Raw genomic sequence first — 25,192 nt, 5'->3', positions numbered from 1 at the left:
TACATCCTTAAAGTACTGCAAAAACTTTTAAAAAATACTAATATAATGCACATGAGCTTACCATAAATGTGAAAAAGATCCTTAGGAAAATGATCAACTTTGCATGCAGCAAAGTGGGTTTACAAATGTCTTTTTGATACTAGTTTGTGGCCAGATGCAAAACATAAAACGCAATTTTTGCATAGATAATGTGAAATTCATTCTATTTATTATAAAAAAGAAAAGAAACATTTTAAGTAAAGCTTTATTTAAAATTTGACCATTGGGCTACTTTGCTATGGAAATAGCCTTCTTAAAAAGTTTGAATAAGCATAAGTTTGAACCCGTGCTTATTCTCTTGAAAAAATGTGGTGAAAAAGTTAAGAAAACTGCAAATACTGTACAAACATGCTACACTAAGAACCTTTAACACAAAATATAGCATTAGAACTAGCAGCTGCAAGTTATGTACATAGATAACATGATAGAATAAGGAAAAGATGAGCATAATAATTAGATCTCTACATGTGTTACATAATGGATTTTAGTCTGTTGATTAAAAATAAAAACATTGAAATCCTTCTAAATCTTGATTTTTACGAGGGTAGATCAAATATTAACTTGAATTTGACTCATATACTGCTATTAGTAATCTGAGGTGGTGCCTTGTCAGTGTGATCGGAATGTCTGAAGGAGGGTTTTTATGCTTGCAAACACAGTACAGATCTAGACTACAAGAAGTGCATATGTCTGTTGCACAGTGAATTATTATTAAATTTCTCAAAAAAAAAAAAAAAAAAAGGTGCCAAACTCTGAAATTTTGAGACAACTTCACACACTCTCTATGGAGCAGACACCTAGCTTACTCGAGTGTATGCGTAGGATAAAATAACTACCACAGGAAGAGAAGCTGAAGAAAACAAACCTGATGAAAGGAGACTGTGGAAAAGCATCACTGCAGACAACATTGCTGCTTTTTGTGACATTATTGAAGAAGCACAACTAATGCAGGCTGTTATTTTTGCCTTTTGGAGGAAGTACAGGCTGCATATCTTCTTCATGAAAATGCAAGGCCACATACTACCGCTTTAAAGCGAGGAAAAATTGCAGAAATTTCATCTGACAACTTTAGAAAACCCTCTGTAATCCCTTTTTTTCTGTAAAGAAAAATCTGTACCTTGAATTATACTTGTTGAGTAAAAAAAGTAAAAATATTTTGGAAGAAAAGATTATTTGCAAGGATAGATTCTTATTGGTCAACTGTAGGGTTAGGCACCTCTTATGCAGGTAGGATTTAGAACCAACAGAATAGTAGGGTTGGAATCTCGTAATTTATAAATTTTATGAATGTTTGTACTGAAATTAAAATCATCATTGTTTCAAAAAATGCTAAAAACAAAATAATTAGTTTTAGGTAATAGTTTTATGTTAATTGAACCACTAGTAATTATGTAAAATGTATGTAAAATGGGAAAATGGGAAATCGTGTAATTTTCTGTGTGTCCACATTAATGTGCCAACTCACTGTGTATGCGTATATATATACTGTAAACTCCCTATTATCGGCGGGATAGTGTGGCACAATAACCACCGATAAGCGAATAACCCGAATAATAGGTAAAAATGATACTACCGTATGCAATAGCTAAAAAATATGAATAACACTCGCAGATTCATTGAAAATAAAAAATAACATTGCATTCTACTAACATTGAATGTAAAACATATGTTAAAGGTAAAAACAAACAGTAAAAATCATGAGTTTAAAAACATTTAATGACAGTTAAAAAAATAATTATGTAAAAAGACCCGCAGATAATGCGAACTGCAAATAATCAGACCGCCAATAATCGGGAGTTTACTGTATATATATGGTAAATAACTAGTCATAGGCACTGATAAGGGTTTTTTAAATTTGGACTGTGATTGAATTTTGATGTTGCAGTTAGTTTTATTTCATAGAAAAAACCTTACTATCACAGTGTTAGAGCTTAGAAATTACATGCTTATAGCTGTGAAATGTTTCTTAATTTTTAACTGTGATTAATATATATTTTTTGAAATAAATTGTAATACACTGGTTTGTCCTGTTATGGTCACTCCTGTAGTTATGGACATGCTAAAAACTATTAATGGTCATGCTAGTAGCTAAACTCATATTTTCAGGAAATGCAAAAAAAAAAAAAAATATATATATATATATATATATATATATATATATATATATATATATATATATATGTATATATATATATATATATATATATTAAAATACTTATTTTTTCTGACAGTATAATAAGATTTAAAGTATCTTGACTTACCAACCTCAGAAACATTAAAATTAAAAAATGGATAACTGACAAATTACTTTTGAGAGGTTTTTTGGGTGAAATCAATAAAAATAAAGAAATAAACAAATAAATAGAACTAGTCCACTGCTGCATTTTTATTTATTGTTTGCCAATTTTAGCTTGTTTTAGCATCTGTCCTAAACTATTATTTAGCGTAAGAATGGCCAAAAATGAGTAATGGTCATATTGTGCCCACAAGTTAAATACTTACTTTTAATTGACTAGTTATTGTCATATTAGCTTGTAAGAATCTTAAATATCTTATTTAATGCCAAAAGTAATCCTATATGATAGAAAAAAAAGGTAAGAAATGAGTATGCACCCAAAAAACTGCAATCTATTAAAAATCAGCAATGTCAAATCCTTTAGAAGGGAGTTTTTTGAATACTTAAATGCTGAGTAAATTCATTATTGGCGACTAAGAAGCATTAATGCAATAAATCATACTGTAGATAAAAATTATGTTTGGAAAAAATGTGGTGGGAATGTGTGTGTTCTTGAATATGCCTTTTTAGAATCCACTGATAGTGTTCCTTGAATATCGATTACAAACTCGATATTGACACTGCAAGATAAACCTGCCCATTACTCATTGGGTACCCCTAACTGTTTTACTTTATTTTTTTTTTTGTTTAAAAATACTATTGAAGCTGTGTTATGCACCTCTTTCAGAAACTTGTCATAATTAATAAAGATATCTTGATGGCACTTCGATCAAACTACGATAAGCCTGAATCGATGAAAGAACTATTTCGAAGGTTGCAAAGTAAGTCAGTTATTTATCATTGACTGTTGCTGACTGCTGATATTAGTTATTTGAAATGTATGAGTTTTTTTTTATATCAGATCTAGTTATTGAGCTATAGGTAAGAAAGGAAGTAATACAAGTTCACTTATTTATGATGTATCCAAGACCAATATTTGTTGGATAACACTTTTGGGTTTTGAAAAACTTTCATGATGTGCAAATCTTTCTGCATACACTTTTCCTACGTATCACTCAAATTTCCTAGATTCTCAAGAAGCCTATCAAGATGACTATGATGAAAGTGAAATTAATTACTTACACTCCTGTTTGTGAAAATTGCAACACCACGAAGGATTTACGCAAGTGAGCTGAAAATTTCAGGAAATGTAAAGTGGGGCATGATATGCAAATGATTAGAATTGAGGAACGATAGCGCATGCATATGCTGAGCAGCGCCCTCTGAGTGGCAGATCGAACCGAATATAAATAGACGGCTGTAGCGAGGCGTGTGTGATTATCAGTGGTTATATGCTAAAGTAAACCTTAACTGAATCTTTTCTATGCCTCTTCGACGAAAGAAAGTGAAATTTGAGCAAATTTCGGAGTTTGAACAAGGCAGAATCGTTGGCCATTGTGAAGCTGGATTGTCTTATCGTGCAGTAGCCGCTTGTGTCAAGCGTAACAGCAGCACAATCATGCATGTTTGGAAGCAGTGGAAGGACGAGGGTCAGACAGCTCGGAAATCCGGGATTGGAACCTGAAATGTGACATCAGATGGTGATGACAGACGCCTGGTGCGTATGGCGTTGACGGACCACACAGCTTCTTCTAGACAATTGGCAGCACAGTGGTCAACAGCTATAGGTGTTTCATTGTCTACTTCGTCAATTCGGAGACTTCTGCTGCAGCGTAGGCCGCGCGCAAGGATTCCTTTATGCAGGATTCCTCTCACGCAAAACCAACGCCGCCTGCGGCTACAATGGGCCAATGTGCATAGGAGCTGGCATGCTGATTGGCAGCTGGTCATCTTTTCTGACGAATCCCGCTTCAATTTGTGGCACCATGATAGCCGAATTCGTGTCAGGCGCTATGCTGGTGAACGGCACATTCCGGAGTGCATTATCGAATGCCACAGTGGACGAACACCCGGAGTTATGGTCTGGGGTGCCATAGCATATCATGGACAATCACAATTGCTACGAATTGTGGGCAATTTGAACAGTACCTGATACATAAACGAAGTTTTACAGCCCCAAGCTATTCCTTTCCTACAAGGATTGCCAGGGGCTATATTCCAGCAGGATAATGCCCTTCCACATGTCACCTGAACTGTCAAATCCTACCTTGATTCGCAGCAGGTACAGCTTCTTCCTTGACCTGCATATTCCCCGGATATGCCACCGATGAACATTTGTGGGATATCGTTGGGTGGCGTCTCACTCGTGATCCTCGTCCTGTTGCTTTGACAGACGAACTTTGGTTGTGCATACAAACAATATGGAAAACTCTTCATCAGGCAGATATTCAAACTTTGCTTCACTCCATGCCGAGTTGTGTAGCAGCTCTTATTGCGGCGCATGGTGGCCACACAAAATACTAATTTCTATCTCTTTTTATTGTTTGTTTGGTTTGAAAATGTAATCATTTATTTGTACCATTACCACTCAACTGTGTATTAAATTTCATTCAACTATGAGGCTTCCTTCATGTTGTTGTAATTTTCACAAACAGGAGTTTATATTACACCCCATATTTTGTTGCTGCACAAGCTTGTTATACTTTTCGAATTTTCAATTTCCAAGAAGGTTTTACATCTGTGACAGTAAAGTTGTCTATGCATTGAATTTATGTTTGATCATATATTTGGGAAAATTGCTTTGAGAACTATACAATAGTTTTTTTTTTCTTGCTTTAAATTTTTCCATAGTTAGTTGAGGAAATGTTCATTAAATGTGAGAAAAGTTTTTATTTATGTTAAGAGATTGAACACAGTTTTATGATGTTCAATTTTAAATGTAAAGGGGAGAGAATAGCTTGAAAATAAGTTACTCATGGATTTTTCATTACATTTTGTTTGCCAGTCATTATAGTTTATCTTAAGGTCCAATTTTTTCTTACCCAGTGCCTTTTTTTGCTCTACTCTCCCTGAGGTATATAAAACTGGAACTTAGTGTAATTGCTTTGTTCAATCAGAAGAATGTTCACCTTTTTAAAATCGACATAAATTGTCCTTTCATGTTTATGATGCATTATTTTATTCCAAACTACTGAGTTCCCACTAATGCTGCTGTTTTTTCTGAAATTTGTGAACACATTTTCTCTGCAAAAATAGAAAAAGTACTGTTTGGATTATGTGCCCAACACCTTTTCAAACTGCGCTTTGTAATAAACTTTCATAAACACTTTACACTAAGATATTAATTAAAATATGATCCTAATCAGGGTGTAAATGCCTATAAACAAAGAAAAATGATAATGAAGGTTCTGTGTGTAAGCAAAAGCAAATGAAGGTAGATTTGAAAAATGTGTCACATGAGTGAGTGCAGCAGTAAATTTCACAGCAACAGATAGAAAGTAAAATTTAGTAAAGTAATCCCTTAAGAACACATGTTTAAAAAAAAAATCAAAAGCGCATTTGTGAAGTGTTTGGTTATGGATTTTCGACATCAAAAAGGTTTGAGTCTTTAGCTGTTAAAAGATGTTAAATAGTTACCACAGTTGTGGAATTCTTGCTTTTAAAACAATGAATTATACAAAAACTGAAAGCCTAATAATCTAAAAACTTAGTTTTCCTTTATGAACCCCATAGGTTCTACACGTGGTACAAACATTATCAGTTTCTGAATTATAAGAGTGCTGACTATTAGTTAATTCATATGAAATGATCTGATTATAAATTAAAGATTAAAAAAAGGTTTATGAAGTGTTTAAAAAAAGTTCCATGCACATAAATTAATTCAAAAACTGAACACGGAAATTAAAAATAAGAATGCGTAATTGCACAAAAATTGTAGATTACTGCCTTTACATGTTTCAGGGCTACAAGGAACCCCTTTTTCAATTCATGGGTTTTTCATCCCCAAGCTCAATTGAAAAAAGGGTTCCTTGTAGCCCCGAACACTTGTATGTAGTAATCTGCAATTTTTGTGCTATTATACAATGATATACAAGGGCGCTAGTGTTGCTGTGGAGAGTTTTTGCCGCTCCTGAGATAAGTGATTTTTTACTGTAATTGTTTATTTTTACTGCTTTAGTTTCAGTATTTTTAATTTATTTTAAAAATTTTTGTGCTTTTAAGTCTTATTTTTGATTTACTTTCTTTCTTAAAGTGTTTTTCTATTCTTTGAAGCGAAGCCTAAATTGTGCTGATTTCTTTGTTGTTAAGCCTTTGTTGTAAGTGCTCTGTTAAGTGTGTAACTTGGTTGTTTTAATTTACTGCTTGTCTTAAGATTTAGTAATATGTGTACCTTTTACTTCCAATGCTTTCTAATTCTAATAATTAGCATTAATTCTTCATTTTTGAATTTTTGTATTGACTTTTTAAGTATCATTTTGATCTAGAATGGGGATAATATGCATTTTGAAGGAGGTTAAGAGTGGTAATGGGGCAAGTGGATTTCTTGTGACTTATGTCAGATGTTCTGCTTGTTTAATTCTGCTTGGGAGGGATGAGTCTGAGAAGGATTTCATTTGCACCAAGTGTGTTGAACTCTCAGAAATCAGAATAAGGTTAATTACTTTGGAGACTGAGTTAGCATTAGGCTGTAGGATTGTAGATGGGGTAAACACTCCAGAGGGAAAGGGGGAAGTTAGTAAAAAGGAGGTGGGCATTAGCTGTGTGTTAGATAGTGAGAATATTCCAGAGGTAAAGGGGGAAGTTATTGCCAAGGAAACAGACTGGGAAACAAAGGGAGATTCAATGGTGCGTGAGGTGGGAAACTCAATAGGCAGAGTTAGACGTAAGGTGGCTAGATGTTGTTTGTCTGGTGCTCGGGTGAGAGATGTAAATATGGTTGCTGAAAAGAAGGGGGTATTTAATAAAGAGGATGTAGTTACTGTGTGGGTGGGAACTAACGATGTAGGTCATAGTAACAACGATTAGTTTACAAAAGAATGGAATTCCCTGTTGGACAAAACAACCAACAGTTCGACAAATGTCCAAGTGGTTGGTTTGCTTCCCAGATATGGAGTGCATAGGAGTTGGTTAAACCAACGGGCTAGGTGTATGAACCTGATACTCAAGGAAATTTTTTGTAAAGCATAGTATCAGGTTTATTGATGTGTGGAATAAATGTAAATGCAATTGAATTGCTAGGGATGGCCTGCATCTGAGTTCTTCAGGGGTCAAAATGGTTAGTGTTTTGGTTTTAGAGGCTTCAGAATCAAAAAACTAAGTTGGAAGCGGAGGCACGGTTTAACGAGCAGGATTGGGATTTTAGTAGAAACTGAAATAGGGTGGCTAAAATTAGAGAAAAGATTTTAACAGTTGGGATTCAAATAATTGCACAGCATTAAATGAAAGTAAGATGGGCTCACTTAAGGTTTTTTATAACAATGCTCGTAGTATTAGGAACAAGATGGAAGAGTTGAAAAGCATAATAATAGACGAGAGGTTGTATATTATTGGAGCTACCGAGACATGGGCTACCGAAAATGATGCTGATTTATTATCTATTGCTGGGTATAACTTGTTTATACAAGATAGAGTAGGTAAAAGAGGTGGTGGGGTTTTATTTTATGTTAGAGACACTTTAACTTGCAATGAATTGATAATTAATGATAAACCTAATGAGATTGATATGATTTGGCTGGAGTTGATGAGCAATAAGGGCAAAAAATTGTGTTTAGAAAACATTTATAGGCCACCCAACTTAAGCCAGGGTCACGATGAACAGATGTTTAGTATTATTAGTGACATTTCAAGCAAGGGGTCAGTCATCATAATGGGAGATTTTAATTTTCCAGGAATTGGTTGGAATAATTTTTACCACAGTAATAGCAGAGAAGAGGAATTTTTGAAAGTAATTAGTGACTGTTTCTAAGATCAAGGTACTCGACAGGACTTAATTTTGGATCTAGTTTTCTGTGACATGGAAGATTCTGTTCAAGGGTTACGAGTAGGGGAACACATTGAAGAAAGTGACCATAATACTATTAGGTTTGGGATTAAATTTGATATGCACAAAGTAGAGAATTTTAGGTTTGTGCCCAATTTCAGAAATACTGATTTTGTGGCACTTAGGCAGAGTTTGAAAGCAGTTTTTTCTTCCGGATTGAATAATAGAGATGTGAATCTTCAGTGGGCAGAGTTCAAGGAAAATCTAGCAAAAACGGTTGGGGATTATGTTTCCTGTAGGAGAAAGGGTGTCAACACAAAAATTTGGCCGATTTGGTTCTCCAGGGAAACTAAAGATGCTCTAAATTACAAGCAAGCCGCTTTTCATAGGTTTAAAGAAACTGGTCGCTGTGCAGATAGGCTCCATTATTATAAGGCAAGGAGTAAATTTAAGTATTTGGTACAGATTCAGAAAAGAGAGTTGGAGCAAAGACTGGCAAATAACATAGACAGTCCTTAGAGGGTTTTTTGCGTACGCTAATTCGGGGAAAGTTCGAAATAGTCATGTTGGGCCACTGGTTGATGAGCACGGAATTTTAATTCAGGAGAATAGTGATATTGCTATTGTTCGTAATAACTTTTTTCGAGTGTTTTTAACGATAACTGTATCTTAACAGTTGACACCAACAAGACACAAGCTTAAGAAAGATATTAATGTATTGGAAAGGGTTCAAAGGCGGGCTATGAGGCTAATAAATGGACTTTCTCATTTAGACTATGACTCCAGGCTTAGAAGGCTAAAAATGTACAGTCTTGAGCAAAGAAGAGACCCAGGGGACATGATTCATTTGTTTAAATTTATTAAAATGAAAGATGTTACGGGACTGAAGTTTAGCACTGAAAACAGGACAAGGGGTCATTGTTTTAAGCTATTTAAATCTCAGGCTAACATGGATATTATTAAATTTTTTTATTTTAGCAGGGTAGTGGAACCTTGGAACAGCTTACCGGAAGAGGTGATAATGAGCAAGGGAGTAGATAGTTTTAAGAGGGCCATTGATCTTCGCTGGGGATTTTAAATTGACTAGGGCCAGCCTAGCTGGGCCTAGAGCCTGTTACTGGTCGTCACTTTTGTATTTGTTATCGATTATTTTTACTTTTCCTGCACAAAGATCTTTATTCTACTTAGTGAGAAATTATTTTACTTTTAAGGTTTAAACTTTTTTTTAATGGGAGGGGAGGGCTAGAGGTTTGTGTTAAATTTGTTATTTGGTGGTGCCTATATGGGATCAACTGATGTTGACTGTATTGTGAAAAAAATGACGGAACTATTTTTATTGTTGAAAATTGTTAATTTATAACTGTTTCATAGTAATACTGATTATTAAGGTTAAAAAAAATGGACTGTTTTTATTCAAAATTATTTTATTTTCTTGATTCATTGTTCCAAGAACTATTTTTTAGATTTTGACGCATAACTTTCAAATTTGTTGTAAATTTTTGATAATGCAATATCTAGAATTCTTTAATTAAAATTTTACAATAATACTATAAAAATATGTCATGCATAAATGAAATCAAATATACCTTAGAGTGTGTGCATTACCCTGTAAATTTTAAATTCTGAATAATAATTCCAATAACTTTTAAAATGTTTTCTACATATGTATTTTCACCCAAAATACAAATTATTTTCATTTGAGAAATTTTGATTTCTTGGTACCTTGCGCAAAGTGCCTTTTTTGCTATTGAATAATAAGACTATTTAAACTTGTTTTCTTCTTAAAAGTTGAGATGTATGACTTGCTATTTACACTCCTGTTTGTGAAAATTGCAACACCACGAAGGCCTTACGCAAGTGAGCTGAAAATTGCAGGAAATGTAAAGTAGAGCATGATATGGAAATGGTTAGAATTGCAGACCGGTAGGGCATGTGTATGCGAGCCCACTGAATGGCGGATCTAACCGAATATAAATAGATGTCTGTAGCGAGGCGTGTATGATTATCGGTGGTTATATGCTAGAGTAAACGTTAACTGAATCTTTACTATGCCTCTTTGACGAAAGAAAGTGAAATTTGAGCAAATTTTCGAGTTTGAACAGGCAGAATCGTCGACCTTCATGAAGCTGGATTGTCTTATTGTGCAGTAGCAGCTCGTGTGCAGCGTAACAGCAGCACAATCATGCGTGTTTGGAAGCAGTGGACGGACAAGAGTCGGACAGCTCGGAAACCTGCTAGTGGGCCCCGAAATGTGACGCCAGCTGGCGATGACAGACGCCTGGTGTGTATGGCATTGGCGGTCCGCACAGCTTCTTCTAGACAATTGGCAGCACAGTGGTCAACAGCTATAGGTGTTTCATTGTGTGCTTCATCAATTCGGAGACATCTGCTGCAGCGTAGGCCGCGCGCAAGGATTCCTTTATGCAGGATTCCTCTCACGTAAAACCATCGCCGCCTGCGGCTACAATGGGCCAATGTGCATAGGAGCTGGCATGCTGATTGGCAGCTGGTCATCTTTTCTGACGAATCCCGCTTCAATTTGTGGCACCATGATAGCCGAATTCGTGTCAGGCGCTATGCTGGTGAACAGCTCATTCCGGAGTGCATTATCGAACACCACAGTGGAAGAACACCCGGAGTTACGGTCTAAGGTGCCATAAGCATGTCATTGACGATCACAATTGCTACGAATTGTGGGCAATTTGAACAGTATCCGATACAGAAACAAAGTTTTACAACCCCAAGCTATTCCTTTCCTGCAAGGATTGCGAGGAGCTGTAGAATCCTACAGCCAGGACTGTCAAATCCTACCTTGATTCGCAGCAGGTACAACTTCTTCCTTCTCCTGCATATTCCCCGGATATGTCACCGTTTGAACGTGTGTGGGATTTTGTTGGGCAGCACCTCGCTCGTGATCCTCGTCCTGTTGCTTCGACAGACGAAGTTTGGTTGCACATACAAACAATATTTAATACTCGTAGTAGCAGCTCTTATTACGTCGCCTGGTGGCCACACAAAATACTAATTTCTATCTTTTTTTATTGTTTGTTTGGTTTGAAAATGTAATCATTTATTTGTACCATTACCACTCAACTATGTATTAAATTTTATTCAACTGTAATGCTTCCTTCATGGTGTTGCAATTTTCACAAACAGGAGTGTTTTAGATGAAAATGCTTTTTTATATCGAGGGTTTTTTTTTTCAAGGTCCGATCGATCGCGAAGTGAAAACCAGAAAGTCAAGCCAGTGACACTGTGCGTAGATTTGTTGCTCAGTCTCTCAAGTAAGGTTGTGCAGTGCATCAGGTCGCTGTGGTTATTACGGAGCATGCAGTGAAAGAGGAAGCATGCCTCAAACAATTGCGTCTCCCGCTAAGTCTTAAGTGAGAGGCTGTAATTTGATTTCTGAATGCTGAAGGAAGGGCAATTCAGAACAAACATAGAGGAACCTTGTCAGCAGGCATTGTCCTTCTGCATGATAATGCGCACCCACGCACTGCTGCTTTAACCAAAAGCCTCCTGCAGCAGTATGGATTGGACAGTGTTTGAACATCCTCCTTACAGCCCAGACTTGGTGCTATATGATTACCATCTCTTTGGTCACATGAAATGCTGGCTAGGAAGACAGACGTTTGGCTCTGATGCGGAGTTGCAGACTAGCATACAGAATTGGATGAAAGCACAGGCAGCTGCCTTCTATGACGAGGGTATCAAAAAAATGGTACCACACTACGACAAATTTCTTAATTGGAGTGGCGACTAGGTCGAGAAGTAGTTGGAAGGTGTAGTACATATTCCAAATAAAAAAGTTTTCATTGTCTTTGTGGTCTTCATTTTGCGATCGATCGGACCTTGAAAAAAAAAAACCCTCGCAAATAATATAAACTATATAAAAGGTTTTATTTTGTGTCAATGTTTTTAATAAAATATATAAGTGTAATTCTAAGGATTTAATATATTTTAAATTGTTTTTTATATGCTCATTGACAGGACCAAAGATGGCTCAAAGTAAGAAAATTTTCTCTTCTCACTGTATATTACACACTTCACTGAAATTCATATTCAAAATAATTCCTTTTTGAATACTTTCCTACAAATGAATGTTAAAACTAAAGAGCATGAGGAAAACTAGATTTGCTTTATTATTTTATCATGTTAAAACATTTTTTTATAGCTCATCCTTTCTGCGGGAAAAATGGACTTTGCTTTTTTTTAATCATTGTAATCTGGGCTGAATTTGCATGGGAGCTGAGCTTCTTCACTTCTTTCCACTTATGTGAACTTCTACATATTCAACCAAATTCAGGCTCTTTATATATGAAAATAATTTCTGAATACTATTGTGCTCCCACCCTGTTATTATGTTAAAGATTAAGCCTTGAGTGTAATGTTGTGTACTTCATTCAATTAAGTTATTTATACTATCCATACATTAAGAGTTTTTTTTTAAATAACATTATTTAATACTTTAAAGTGCTTCTATATTATTATTTTATTTATTAATTAATTTATTGTTTTAGCGGTTGATAATGTTCTTCAAAGAATGACGATAATAGGGGTCATCATATGTTTTCGCACTTTAGCCCAAGAAGCATTGAGTGATGTAAGCAAAAACTTTTACTTTTTTAGTGCATAGTTTATCATGAAAGGAGTAAACAAATAAATAAATAACCTCTCTATTTTTAGGTGCTTACTGACAGAATTCCCTTTCTTCTTAGCTCTATTATTGATTTCAAACATCATGTTCCAAATGGAGATTCAATGGTACTTGCTATTATTATTTCTATTACCATATTTTCGGGAATAAGTGGCACAACGCCTATAACGGGTGCGGCCAATACAGTCTTTTTTTTTTTTTCAATATAAAATCCAAGTTTTTGAAAATATTGAAAATGCTGGCAATTGATGGCACCACATCGTCTTGCTGCCGGCAGAAAGCACAACGTTTCTATTAATGTAGAAAAAGTACGTCAGTTGCATCAAAAAACGTCAGTGTTCCAATATTTTATTCTAGCATAAAACAACGTTTTTCGATGTTTGCAATTTTCTATTTTGCTTTTGATTTCTATAAAAATAACAATGTTACTATATTAACTTATTTAATAATGATTAATTGATTTCAAAGGTCGAAATAAGTAGTAAAGATAACTTATTAAATCAAGTCGACGAAAAAATGTACGTAGACATAGTTCTATATGTTTCAAGAACCGTATCCGTTATTGCTGAATATTTGAACGTCGACCTATATCATTTCTACGTTGATCGATATTTTTGTACTACTTGGGCCAGAGAGTTAGATATTGGTGAGACATTGAGGAGAAGGGTCCGCGTCCCTCACTCGGGATAACCAACGAATGTCTCCTCCCAAGTTAAGAAATTTAAATTTACAGTAAAGAATATATAGTTTCGTAAACTAAAAATATTTCTTTCATTTGCATATCATTTCAGCTTTCTTTACTACTAATTGTTATTTTAAGTTGTTTAATTTTGGGTTCGGTGCTTATGTGGGGTGCGGCGCATACATTAAATTTTTTTTTCCCTTCAGAATAGATTTGGATGCGACGCTTACTCCTGAAAGTACGGTATTATTGAAGAATTTTTTTAATGAGCTCCATGTTTTAAGTGTTAAAAATATCTTTCTAGATTGTGAGTGAAATGGCTTCTGCATCAGGTCTTCCTTGTCGTGTAGATCCAGCATTAGTAGCTGCTTTACGTTCTCAAAAGAGTGGTAATTATTATAATAATGTTCATAATACAAGCTTTAAAAGATTATACTAAAAATTAAAGAGCATTAGAGTGTTGCAATTAAAAATATCATTTTGAAATCATAAATGGCAGCTGTTTTTGAGTCATAGCCTTTGTCCATATGCCTGTCTGGTTATATTGTACAGTCGGACCCCAATTTTACGAACCTGTATTTAAAAAATTTCGCAATTTAGTGAATTTTTCTTTTTCCCCGACTAAAATAAAGGCAAAACCCCCTATTTACCGAATAGTAAACCCAGAAATAGCAAATTTTTTTAGCAGCCTAAACAATTTTTTTTTTTTTTTTTTTGTTAATTTGAGTTAGGAAATATTGGATTGTTTTCTAAATACTATAACCATATTGTTCGAAGAAGAAAAATACTTTTGTTTTTGAATCAGCAATTTTCGACGGGCAAGGGGGTAACCAACGAATAGTGATTCTGATGCTGAAAGTGATAGTGAAACTCCCCTTAAAACTGTTAATTTTTCAAATGCTTTATATGGCCTGGAAACTAGAAACATATCTCATGCAGCAGGCTGCAAAAGACACCGTTTTTTCTCTCCATAAAGTTGAAAGAGAAATATTTCATGTCAAATATCAAGGAAATTGTCCAAACATCTGTTACTCAGTAGTTAATTTCAAATTAACTATCTTGTAATAAGTCGTAGAATGCTGAATAAAAGTGTAAGCTTTCTAATTATGGACATTTTTGCGCAATTGCTGATTAGGTGTTTTAGATAAGGTAAGTGCTTTTTTTTTTTTTTAATTTCGCACCCCAATATTACGAATACCCTGATTTAACATATAAAAGTTTTGGCCCCGATGAGTTCATTAAATTGGGGTCCAACTGTAATTGTTTTTTAATGAAGAGTTCTTTATGTTCGCTCTGTTATACCTTCATTATGTCAATTTTTGTTGTATTGTGCTGTTGTTGTTACCATAGTTTAAAGCCAGTGGTTCATTTAGGTGGAAGTTGGTTCCATCTTATAGACATTTTACAAAATTTCAAGTCTTAAAACTGGGCCCTTCTTAAGATTTAAATTCAGAGACTGAACCCTTCACAAAATTACCATTTCTAGATACAGACCCTTCACAAAATTCTGAAGTACAATAACAGAACTATAGTCTGTTCTAATCTAACTTGGCACTGAAGGGAAAGGTACGAGATGTGCCACTCCCCGTTAAAAAGTAGTTCCCTTAAATTTGGAGGTTTAGAAAGGCTGTAAACTGACAAAGGATGGGACAAAATGGAGAATATGTGTAGTTAAGACATATAGTTGAAGCTATTATGTGTTAAATATATTTATTTGTAAGTATTTGATTACAAAAGGAAAATCAAATCGCCGTAACTCGACTTCTGTCTTGGCGATGACTTGAGTTTTCAAGGTTGACCTTGGCATGCTCCCCGTAGACTGGCAAACCCCAGAACTCACTTCTCCCCACCTTGTATCCCCCGAGGAAAAACATCTGATTGCCATTATGACTCTTAAATGAGCATCTCCTCATTGTGGTCCAAGTATTTCCGTCTGGTCAGTTATCATTTATTGCTTTCCATAGTTATTTCCAAGCATTTTTTTTTAAAAAGTTTCCATCAGTAGGAAGTAAGAAATGAAATAAAACAATAGTTTTCAATTATTTACGTGCTGCAATTGCTTACCCCCCCCCTTTTTTGATATTGAGATTCATTACTTGGTAGTTTTAAATACCTTACCTTTTATACTTAATAAAACCAAACTTTAAGAAAATTATTGTGAAAACAATCCTTCCAAAAGAAAAACCCGAACTCTGTTTGAATGTAACAAATACTTGTTTTGTGGAAAGGTACATTACAAATCCTTGTTACGGCAAAAGTCTTTTTTTTTTGGGGGGGGGGGAGGTCATTTGAAAAGTTCATGGAAAAAAAATAATGCTCTTATTATAGTGCCTAGAAAGAGTAGTGTGCTGACTTGCGCTTTTTTCCCCACGATTCTTGAAGACAAATTGTATGAGAACCGCTAGAGGGCAGTGCGATCGAGGTGTACGTTCAATTTCGCTGTGTTTATATTAGTAGACGCGGGATTTTGTTACAATTTAGTTCCGCGTTTCTCTTTTGTAGCTTTATTTCGTGAATATTTCATGAAACAGCGTTTAAGGCTTTTAATGGAGGCATCAAATTGAACATCGAATTGAAAGAGAGCTTCATCTTGTTTCGTACCAGGGTGCAAAAGTGGATATAAAACATTCAAGGAGAAAGTTACGCTTTTTAAAGCTCCAGCAGATGAAGAAAAACTAAAGTGGAATTCGTTAATTCCCAGGTTAGATAAAGTTTTTGACAAATATTGCTCAATTTGTTCTCTGCATTTCGAAAAACATTTTACTGAAACGCATTTTGAGCATATTATAAATGGTGAGAAAGTTTTGATTCCTCGGGGAAAACCTTTTTTGAAAGATGAGGCAATTCCGACAATTTTCCCAAATCTGCCAACATACTTTACTAAAAAAATACCGAAGAGAAGGTGCATCAGGAATTATGCAGTTAAAAAAAATGTTCCCTGTTTGAAAAAAATAAAACTTGATCTTTCCACAGATGAAACTGAAATAACCACGTATAAATCTATTATAAATGAAATTATTCATATTAATTTGCCTAACGAATATTGCGTTTGCATGAAATTTAAAAATTCATTAATTACGTAAGGATGATTTTGGCAATTTTTGACCCCCTCCCCCCATGTAAGGGTACGTAAGATTTTTCACCCCCCCCATCCCCCTATTCTTACGTAAGATTCCATTTCGTTTTTCAAAATGATAAAATAACAAATCTTGGAATCGTTATTAAATTAAACCTTTTGCGTAAAGAAATAGTTACTGAAAAGTTAGAATCTAAACTGAATGTTTTTTCAACTTTTTTTTATGTAATATTAATTACAAATAAAACATGCAATACACAATGCGACTCTTTTATTATATTTTATACTATTTTTTTTTTGAGCAATCACGATTGCTTATTGTTCTCACTTGACTATTTTTGACGTTCCTTTGATTTTTCCCACCGCCACCCTCTGCACCATCACCGTCGACGGGCTCCTCACGATGCACCGCTCCTCTAGCGAAAGCCGTCTCCAGGTTGCATCCATGTCCTACACATACGCGTATACATACACAACTATACACACACACACGCATGCACATACACCTACACACATACACCTACACACAAACACATACACACACACACACACACACATACATACAGACACCTACACATACACACACACGTACACAAAACTACCCACACATTCATGCCTGCACACAGGCACAAACACATATGCCTACACACACATACACATCCCCCCCACAGACACAAACACACATGCCTACACATGCATACACATAACCCGTACACACAAACACATACCCCCCCCCCACACACAAACACACACGCCTACATACACACACTCGTGATTGCGAAAAACATAATTTGAATTCAAGATGTCAAAATTCAAATATTTTTTTTTTTTGAGCAATCACGATTGTTTATTGTTCTCACTTGACCGTTTTGATGTCCTATCATTTTATTTTCCCACCCCCACCCTCCGCACCATCACCGTCGACCGGGTCCTCACGATGCTGCTCCTATAGCGAATGCCGTCTCCAGGTTGCATCCATGTCCTACACACACGCGCATACATACACATCTACACACACACATACACCTACACACATGCGCAAACACATACACACAACTATCCACACATTCATGCCTGCACACAGACTCAAACACATATGCCTACACACACATACACCTACCCCCCCCCCCCACACACATTCATACACACAACTACCCACACACTTATGCCAGCACACAGACACAAACACATATGCCTACACACACATACACATATCCCCTACACACAAACACACATACCCCCCACACACAAACACACACGCCTACATACACACACTCGTGATTGCGAAAAACATAATTTGAATTCAAGATGTCAAAATTCAAATTTTTTTTTTTTTTTTTTTTGAGCAATCACGATTGTTTATTGTTCTCACTTGACTGTTTTGGCGTGCTATCATTTTATTTTCCCACCCCCACCCTCCGTACCATCACCGTCGACCGGGTCCTCACGATGCTGCTCCTATAGGGAACGCCGTCTCCAGGTTGCATCCATGTCCTACACACACGCGCATACATACACATCTACACACACACACATACACCTACACACATGCACAAACACACAACTATCCACACATTCATGCCTGCACACAGACTCAAACACATATGCCTACACACACATACACATATCCCCTACACACAAACACACATACCCCCCACACACAAACACGCACGCCTACATACACACACTCGTGATTGCGAAAAACGTAATTTGAATTCAAGATGTCAAAATTCAAATTAATTTTTTTGAGCAATCACGATTGCTTATTGCTTTCATTTGACCATCCTTGATGTTGTAGTTCCTTTTTCAGCTTGCTCTGCAAGCTTCAATACTGAAACTAAGTTCTGTACTTTTACGGATATCTTTTTGTTTTGACTTTTAATTGTATGTATGGAAGATTCACTCATACTTATTATCGCGCTACCGTCGACGTTTTATAGTTGTTCAAGCATATCGAGAATCTTAGTCTTGTTTACATTTTTTGATCAGAAACTTTTTCTTCCCATCTTCAAACTTTAGATGAAGGGGACACTAAGGTGCCATTATATTTCATCAACATTTATATTTAGAATGAAAAGAATAAATAAATAAAAGAGGCTGAGTGGTTATTTGATGCACTAGACTAGTTTGGTGTAGGAACTTTGGCTGTCAGTGATGCTTAAAGGGATGTAATAACACTCACAAAATAAATATTTAGTAGCCAATAACGAAGATGATACTTTCTTCCAAAAAAATCCGTGTTGTGAGCGAAAAACTTGCGTTAGCTCTAAAATTCATTACTCGTGAAAAATTCGCGTTATAGCCATTTCGCGTAAGTTGAATCGCGTTGTAGCGGGAGTCGACTGTAAAAGGTTTTATAAACATCCTTAATTATTTGATTAATCTTACTGCAAAGCTGTAGTATGAACCTCATCGAATTAAGGCCCTTTACTATTGGATAAAAATGTGTTACTTATGTTTTATAAAACAAAAAATAATAAAAATATTTATTGATATATCACGCATAACTAATGAAGGGTTGTACTAACTTCAATATCTTATTAGCTTTAATTTTTATGTTTTTAAATTTAAGTCTCAATTTTTTTAATGTTTCAAAGTGAAACTATGAATATAGATATTTATTAACTGTGTATATATGTGATCAGTGCAAATGAGTTTGTCATTACTTTTCATTCTCAGTTATCAAAATTTTATTTTAGAGCTTGGTGAAGATGAATATAGCATAGCCTGTTTGTTGATGGTGTTCATAGCGGTTTCCTTACCTAAGTTATCCCGAAATGAAGGTTCATATTATAAACCCTTTTTAGAAGGTTTGTAATTTTTTTTGTAAGTTTTTTTAATGTTTCTAGATCTTCATTTTAATACAGCACTGAGTGATTAGTTCCCAAAAAATTAAAAGATGATGATTTGTACTTATGACTACTTAGTAAAATAAAAAACTTGGATTGAGGCATGTAAACATGATAATGCAGTCAAACCTGTCAATCTCAAATTTCACAGGCCAGAAGAAAAATTGGAGTTACAGAGGTTTTGTAAAATTACAATAATAAGCAACTAATACAAAATCAAAAAAGTTAACAAGTTCCTTTGCATTTATATTGTTAAACATTACACTCTATGATTTACTGTAATTATAGGTTTTACTCATTTTAGTGATTATATAATAAGTTTATGCATACCTTTAAACAGGAAATTAGCCTTCAATGATTAATGCTCAAAAATGTTGTGATATTTACTTGATCTCCAATCAAATAATTTTAAACAGTAGAACAGCATAAATTCTCGAAATCTCAGATTTTTCACTGCTCAACAATACAATACCACTTAATTCAAGAGTGATACAGAAATAGTTTCTGGAGAGAATGCAGGATACTGGAACCATCCCCCCCTCTCCTCATACAATTTTTTATCACAAATGTCATGTGATTTGGTTAAATTTTTTTTGTGATCCCTCTAAGCCAATCAATCTACTTTGCAGTACAGAATATTGTGAACTGATTTACTGCCGAAGTTGATGAAAAAAGGATCTTTTAACATTCTAAGACGGTTAAATCTAAATCCTACAAAATTTCAGAAAATTCTGAAATAATGAACAGTAGTTACTAGAAACATTGCCGTAATGTTTATAACACAAGGACTAGGTTATTAAACAAACTGATTATCTCATGTTGAGATTTCATATCATACCCCTCCCCCTCTCCACCACCCTGCTTTAACTAGGGTTTCCAATCCCGATCCTGAATCCCGCGGGATCCAGCATGATATTTAGCAGAATTAATCCTGCGGGATTAAGAGCAAAATCCTGCAAAACATTTCCATGAAAATGTTTCCAAATTTTTACCTTCCATAAAACGAATATTTTTTACAAGTATCATCTGAAGTTTTAATCCCCTTCCTGTATATCCGCAAAAAGAGCATAAAAACTTTTGGTGGATTCACCATCCAAGAAAACAATAAAAAGAGTATTTTTCTGAGAATGAATTGGTTCTCTCATTTGAGGTTTCAGTTTTCATGCATTTGGCAATTGCAGAAATATGTAAAAATTATAAGCCTTTTTGATAACCATCATTAAATACTGAAACCCAGAAAATTGGGCTGTAGAAAAATCAAGAAAGTATTACAGGGTGCAAAATCCGCTGGAGTAGCCTGAATGCAATGTTGGAACGTTTCTGCAAACTTAAGGAATGTGCTCAAAACCTTTAACTTACTAAAGGTGCACAATATTCTTTTCCAAAGAAGAAAGCAATGAAGAAACCAGCCATTTTTTATTTATACTCTGTAAAAAGTGCCTATCCATGTCCTTGTCACCGTGAAGCTAATAATATACCTTGAAAATTATGTGGGAGGATGTAGTTAAGCAATCAGCAATAGTCAATATGACTAAAGAGGTGACAGAAATTTGGATGAAACACTAGATGACTCGCATGACAGTGCAGTACATTAAACTGCTTAAGTTTTTTATTGTCTCTTTAAAGTGAGAGGTAAAATTAGGTTTTTAAAAACTTTTACTGTGAGTGCAACCCAATCAGTGTTTACTCCCTGCTCTAACGAATCTAATGCACTGATGCATTGACCAACATTAATGAAGCAGTGTGGCAAGTTAAATTGGATAGAGTAATACAAAAATCTAAGACATTGTTTTTGTCCAAAATTAGAATTTTTTGGGCAAAAACCCCGAATATGACTCACATAACAAAAATTAATAAATTTTTGGAAGTGGTGAAGTTTATGTTGGGGAACTTTTGTTAAATGCCCATAATTATTTAATCTAAGTAAAACCAACTGCAGTGTAGCCACATCACGCGTTTTCATCAAGCCCATTATCTTTGCGCAAATTTTTTTTCTCATCCCATATGAGCGGTACATTGTTGAGACGCATTGAACTTTTATAAAGCACTTTTACATACCAAACGATAGTCGCTAATTGAGATGTGACTTTGTAGTACTCTACAATTGATGTATAGAATTCGAGGTAATAACTAATTTATGTAACAAAAGCAGTCCTTCCTAAAGATCACAAATTTTTCTATTCAACATAAAAATTTAACTTTTAGAAGAATAAAGTCAATCCCGCAGGATTGACTCCTTACAATCCCGAAATCCCGCGGGATTGGAAACCCTAGCTTTAACAAGGTGTGGGATGTATTACACTTTAAAATATTACGTTATTGAGAAAACTGTAGCTTCCATAGCATATAAGTCTAATTGAAATATTCAAAAACTCTTGATTTATGAGTTTTGTAACAGTTGCTATTCTTGTTGTAAAGTCATGATGCAGTTGAGATTACATTTTAGGATTAGATGTTGTTTCCATTTTCTTGATTGCAAGCAACTTCTAATGCACAAAAAAGTTGTGTATTGTCATCCTAAATGTAAGAATTGTTTTTTAAAAAAGTTATATTTGTATTCAAATCACGCATTGGCTGCAAAAATTGAAAAAAAAAAAAGGTAAAAAATGGTCAATTTTCAACTAATTTTATGAAAATCCAAAGGCTTAAAATTTTTGTTCTATTACCGTTTAAATTCTTTCTTTTTACCCTTTTTTTCAGAAATCTTTGAAAATATTTACATTTTTTTTTTTTTTTCAAATTTTTAGTGCACTTATAAGCGGTAAAGTTTTCATGAAATTAACCAAAATACAACGTTTTTGGCTTATTTTGCATATTGCAGTATTTCCTTTTTAGATTCCAGCTATAATTTTTTACAATAAGTGTGCACTATACAGCTTTTTGTTGAAATGCAATTATGTTTTATTGCATCCAACATGTTGGATTCATTTCTTTTGCATTGAAAATGGCATTTCTTGTAACAACGAAACACGTGTCTGCAGAAATCTGCAATTTTTGCTGTTTGCCATTGTTATTTCTTATTTTACATAGAAGAGTGCAAGTGTTGCCATTGTTGTGTGCCATTTGTAGTATAGTTTAAAAAATATACAGCCTCAGCACTCCACTAGCACATGTTTACAAATAGTAATGAATGAAAGATCTTGGTTATGTGAGAGCAAGATCAATGTCACATTTTCGTTTCTATATTACATTGACAATGTACACCAAATACTTTTTCTTGCTTTATGAGTCAGTTTTTATAGCTTCGATTTCTTCTGACCTACTACTTTCTAAGTTAAAAACATTTAATTTTACAAAAAACAGTTGAAACTTTATCCATAATTCAGTAGATGTTACTCTTTTACACTCCAGCTGCTGAAAGTGTTATGAAACTGGTTCGTGAGTAGGTAGGTTGGTATTTTGGAATGAAGCAAGCTATGACTTTATGTGAAAAACTTGATGCTCTCCATCATCAATGCAAAAATTGAGCTACAAGTCCAACTTTAAACCTTGATCTAAACGTAGAAACTCTTTTGAAATAATTTAGTAGTTGTAAATAAAAGTTATTTTATACAAATATATAAGTCCTGTATCTTTAGTAGGGTGGATAGAAAGGGCAGGGTGGAACACAAAGTGCATCCTCCCCCCCCTTCATGTGTTGGGTTCTGGGTTGTTAATGTAATAAAATATGATTGCATTTTCAACAGAGAGCTGTGCATTGCTCATTTATTGTAAAAAGTTATAATTGGAATCTGAAAGAAGAACTACAGCAATATGCTAAAATAAGCTCAAAATATCTATTTTTGTTTAATTTCACGAAACTTTATGGCTTATGCAAGCACAAAAAATTGTAAAAGAATTCAAATATTTTCAAAGATATATGAAAAGAGTGTTAAAGGGAAGCATTTAAACAGAAAAAGAACAAAATTTCAAGCAATTGGATTTTTATAAAAATATTTGAAAATTTGCCTTTTTTTTTTTTCAAACTTTGCAGCCAATGCACGATCTGAAGACACAATATTTATTAAGTCTTCATCCCATATTCAGGATGACAATCAAAAACTTTTTTTCGCTATTAGAAGTTGCTTCTCGAAAATATACTTTTTTCGGTCCACCCTAATGTACATACCTCTTTTTATTTTACTTTTAATGCCACTGAATCTTATTTAGAAAGAAATAATAGAAGAATCTCAATATTATACTGAAATTATTACTCATATAGGAAACGAAAATGATTCTATTAAAAAATGCTCTGTAGGATTTTTTAAATAACAAAGTGTCCTTTAATTGGCACGGGTAGATGTCTGTGACAACCGTGTTGTTATGGTGGCATCTTAATACCTAGAATCCTTGAATTGAGCTCTAAAAAAAATATGATTTAAATGTTAAAAATCCAATATTTTTTCATTAATTGTTTTTTGTAAAAATCACAAAACCTGCCCCTAACTGTTATAGTAGGCGTTTTGAAATAACTTTTAAATTGTTATGTTGGTTTATATGATAAATAGTTCTATTTGATTGCAATGGTCCATCAAAAATTCTGGTTGAATTCAGTTACTTTTGCTCAAAAAGCAACAGTATGATATAGCAAAGGATATGAGTATGTTAATGTCTGTATTCTAAAAAATATTAGATGCATATTTTGTTGACTTTGTGTAATCTGAAAGTTACTACATTTTTGATTGTGAGAATTTTTTTTTTAATTTAAGGGCATTCCAATAACATTCATTGCTTGGCTCAGGCGATAAATGGGATCGCTGGTGCCTTATTCACAATAGGCGGTCATGGGGATATTGAAGACAGATTAAAGGAGTTCTTAGCAGTAAGTACTGTTTTAATGAGAAATATATTAAATGATTTATGCTTTTGTACAATTTTAACTATTATTTTTATTTTTAGCTTGCTTCTTCTAGCTTATTAAGATTGGGTCAAGAAAATGACAAAGAAGCAACACGAAACAGGGAGTCTGTTTACCTCCTACTTGATTTAATTGTACAAGAATCGCCATTTCTTACTATGGATTTATTAGAATCCTGCTTCCCATATGCACTGTTGAGGAATGCATATCATCATGTTTATAGGGTTGAAGGTGTTTGATAATGAATTAACTATTCTATGTAATATTCTTAGCTTTATAATTTTGTTATTTGTTTTAAAATCAAAAAAATGTATTCAGTTTTATGAATCCTGTTTCAGGTTAATCTCTCAATTTTAATTAGTGCTTTTTTTTTTCTGTTTATGACAATAATTGATCTAAATTAGTTTTAAATTATGCATTTTATTGAAAATTATGTGCATTTGTAAGACCAATGCATTTCATTCATTCATCAAATACAAAAATTTTCATTCATTATATATACATAGTTTTGTTATTACTATATACATGAATTGTGTCCACAATATAAGTGCTATTTGTTTGGTCTTGTAAACATCTGCTAAAACTTGTTACATTTTGACCTCATTGCCTGTCAACAAATTTTTATATTGGAATGCCATGGTTGTAGAGTGGCATTGTTTTTAAACTACCAAAAATATATTTAAAACTTGAGTTTGTATATAGTAAAATTTTTTCAGAGTTATTAGATTGTAAAGTTGTGTATAAATATGTAAATATTTGCTTTTTGCAATTCAAAACATAAATTTTTTCTGGACTAAAGTTTATTTATTTTGATTGTTTATACACTGACAAAAATATAATTAAACATGAAATCTTTTTGCAGAAAGATATATATGTTGTCAAAAATGTTTTACTTGCATAGGTAATACACAACTGTTTACTATATTTGCTTCCCTGTATGTCTAAAACTAATTGAT

At 34.1% G+C, this 25,192-nt stretch overlaps 1 protein-coding gene across 1 annotated transcript in view; it reads left to right on the top strand.

Moving 5' to 3' along the window:
* Positions 1 to 24,520, top strand: part of LOC129219117 (membrane-associated protein Hem-like) — a 109,109-nt gene extending 84,589 nt beyond the window's left edge. The window contains exons 22-29 of the mRNA XM_054853437.1: positions 3,003 to 3,096; positions 12,126 to 12,143; positions 12,656 to 12,738; positions 12,822 to 12,899; positions 13,779 to 13,863; positions 19,250 to 19,360; positions 24,088 to 24,200; positions 24,278 to 24,520. Of these exons, the coding sequence (XP_054709412.1) occupies positions 3,003 to 3,096; positions 12,126 to 12,143; positions 12,656 to 12,738; positions 12,822 to 12,899; positions 13,779 to 13,863; positions 19,250 to 19,360; positions 24,088 to 24,200; positions 24,278 to 24,475 (780 nt within the window). The 3' untranslated portion in view covers positions 24,476 to 24,520. The remainder of the gene's footprint in view (positions 1 to 3,002; positions 3,097 to 12,125; positions 12,144 to 12,655; positions 12,739 to 12,821; positions 12,900 to 13,778; positions 13,864 to 19,249; positions 19,361 to 24,087; positions 24,201 to 24,277) is intronic.
* The last annotated feature ends 672 nt before the right edge of the window (positions 24,521 to 25,192 follow it).

This window comes from Uloborus diversus, chromosome 3 (assembly GCF_026930045.1).
Source record: "Uloborus diversus isolate 005 chromosome 3, Udiv.v.3.1, whole genome shotgun sequence".
Taxonomy (NCBI): domain Eukaryota; kingdom Metazoa; phylum Arthropoda; class Arachnida; order Araneae; family Uloboridae; genus Uloborus; species Uloborus diversus.
Note: the sequence above shows the minus strand (reverse complement) of the source record. Positions and strands in the feature narration are given on the sequence as shown.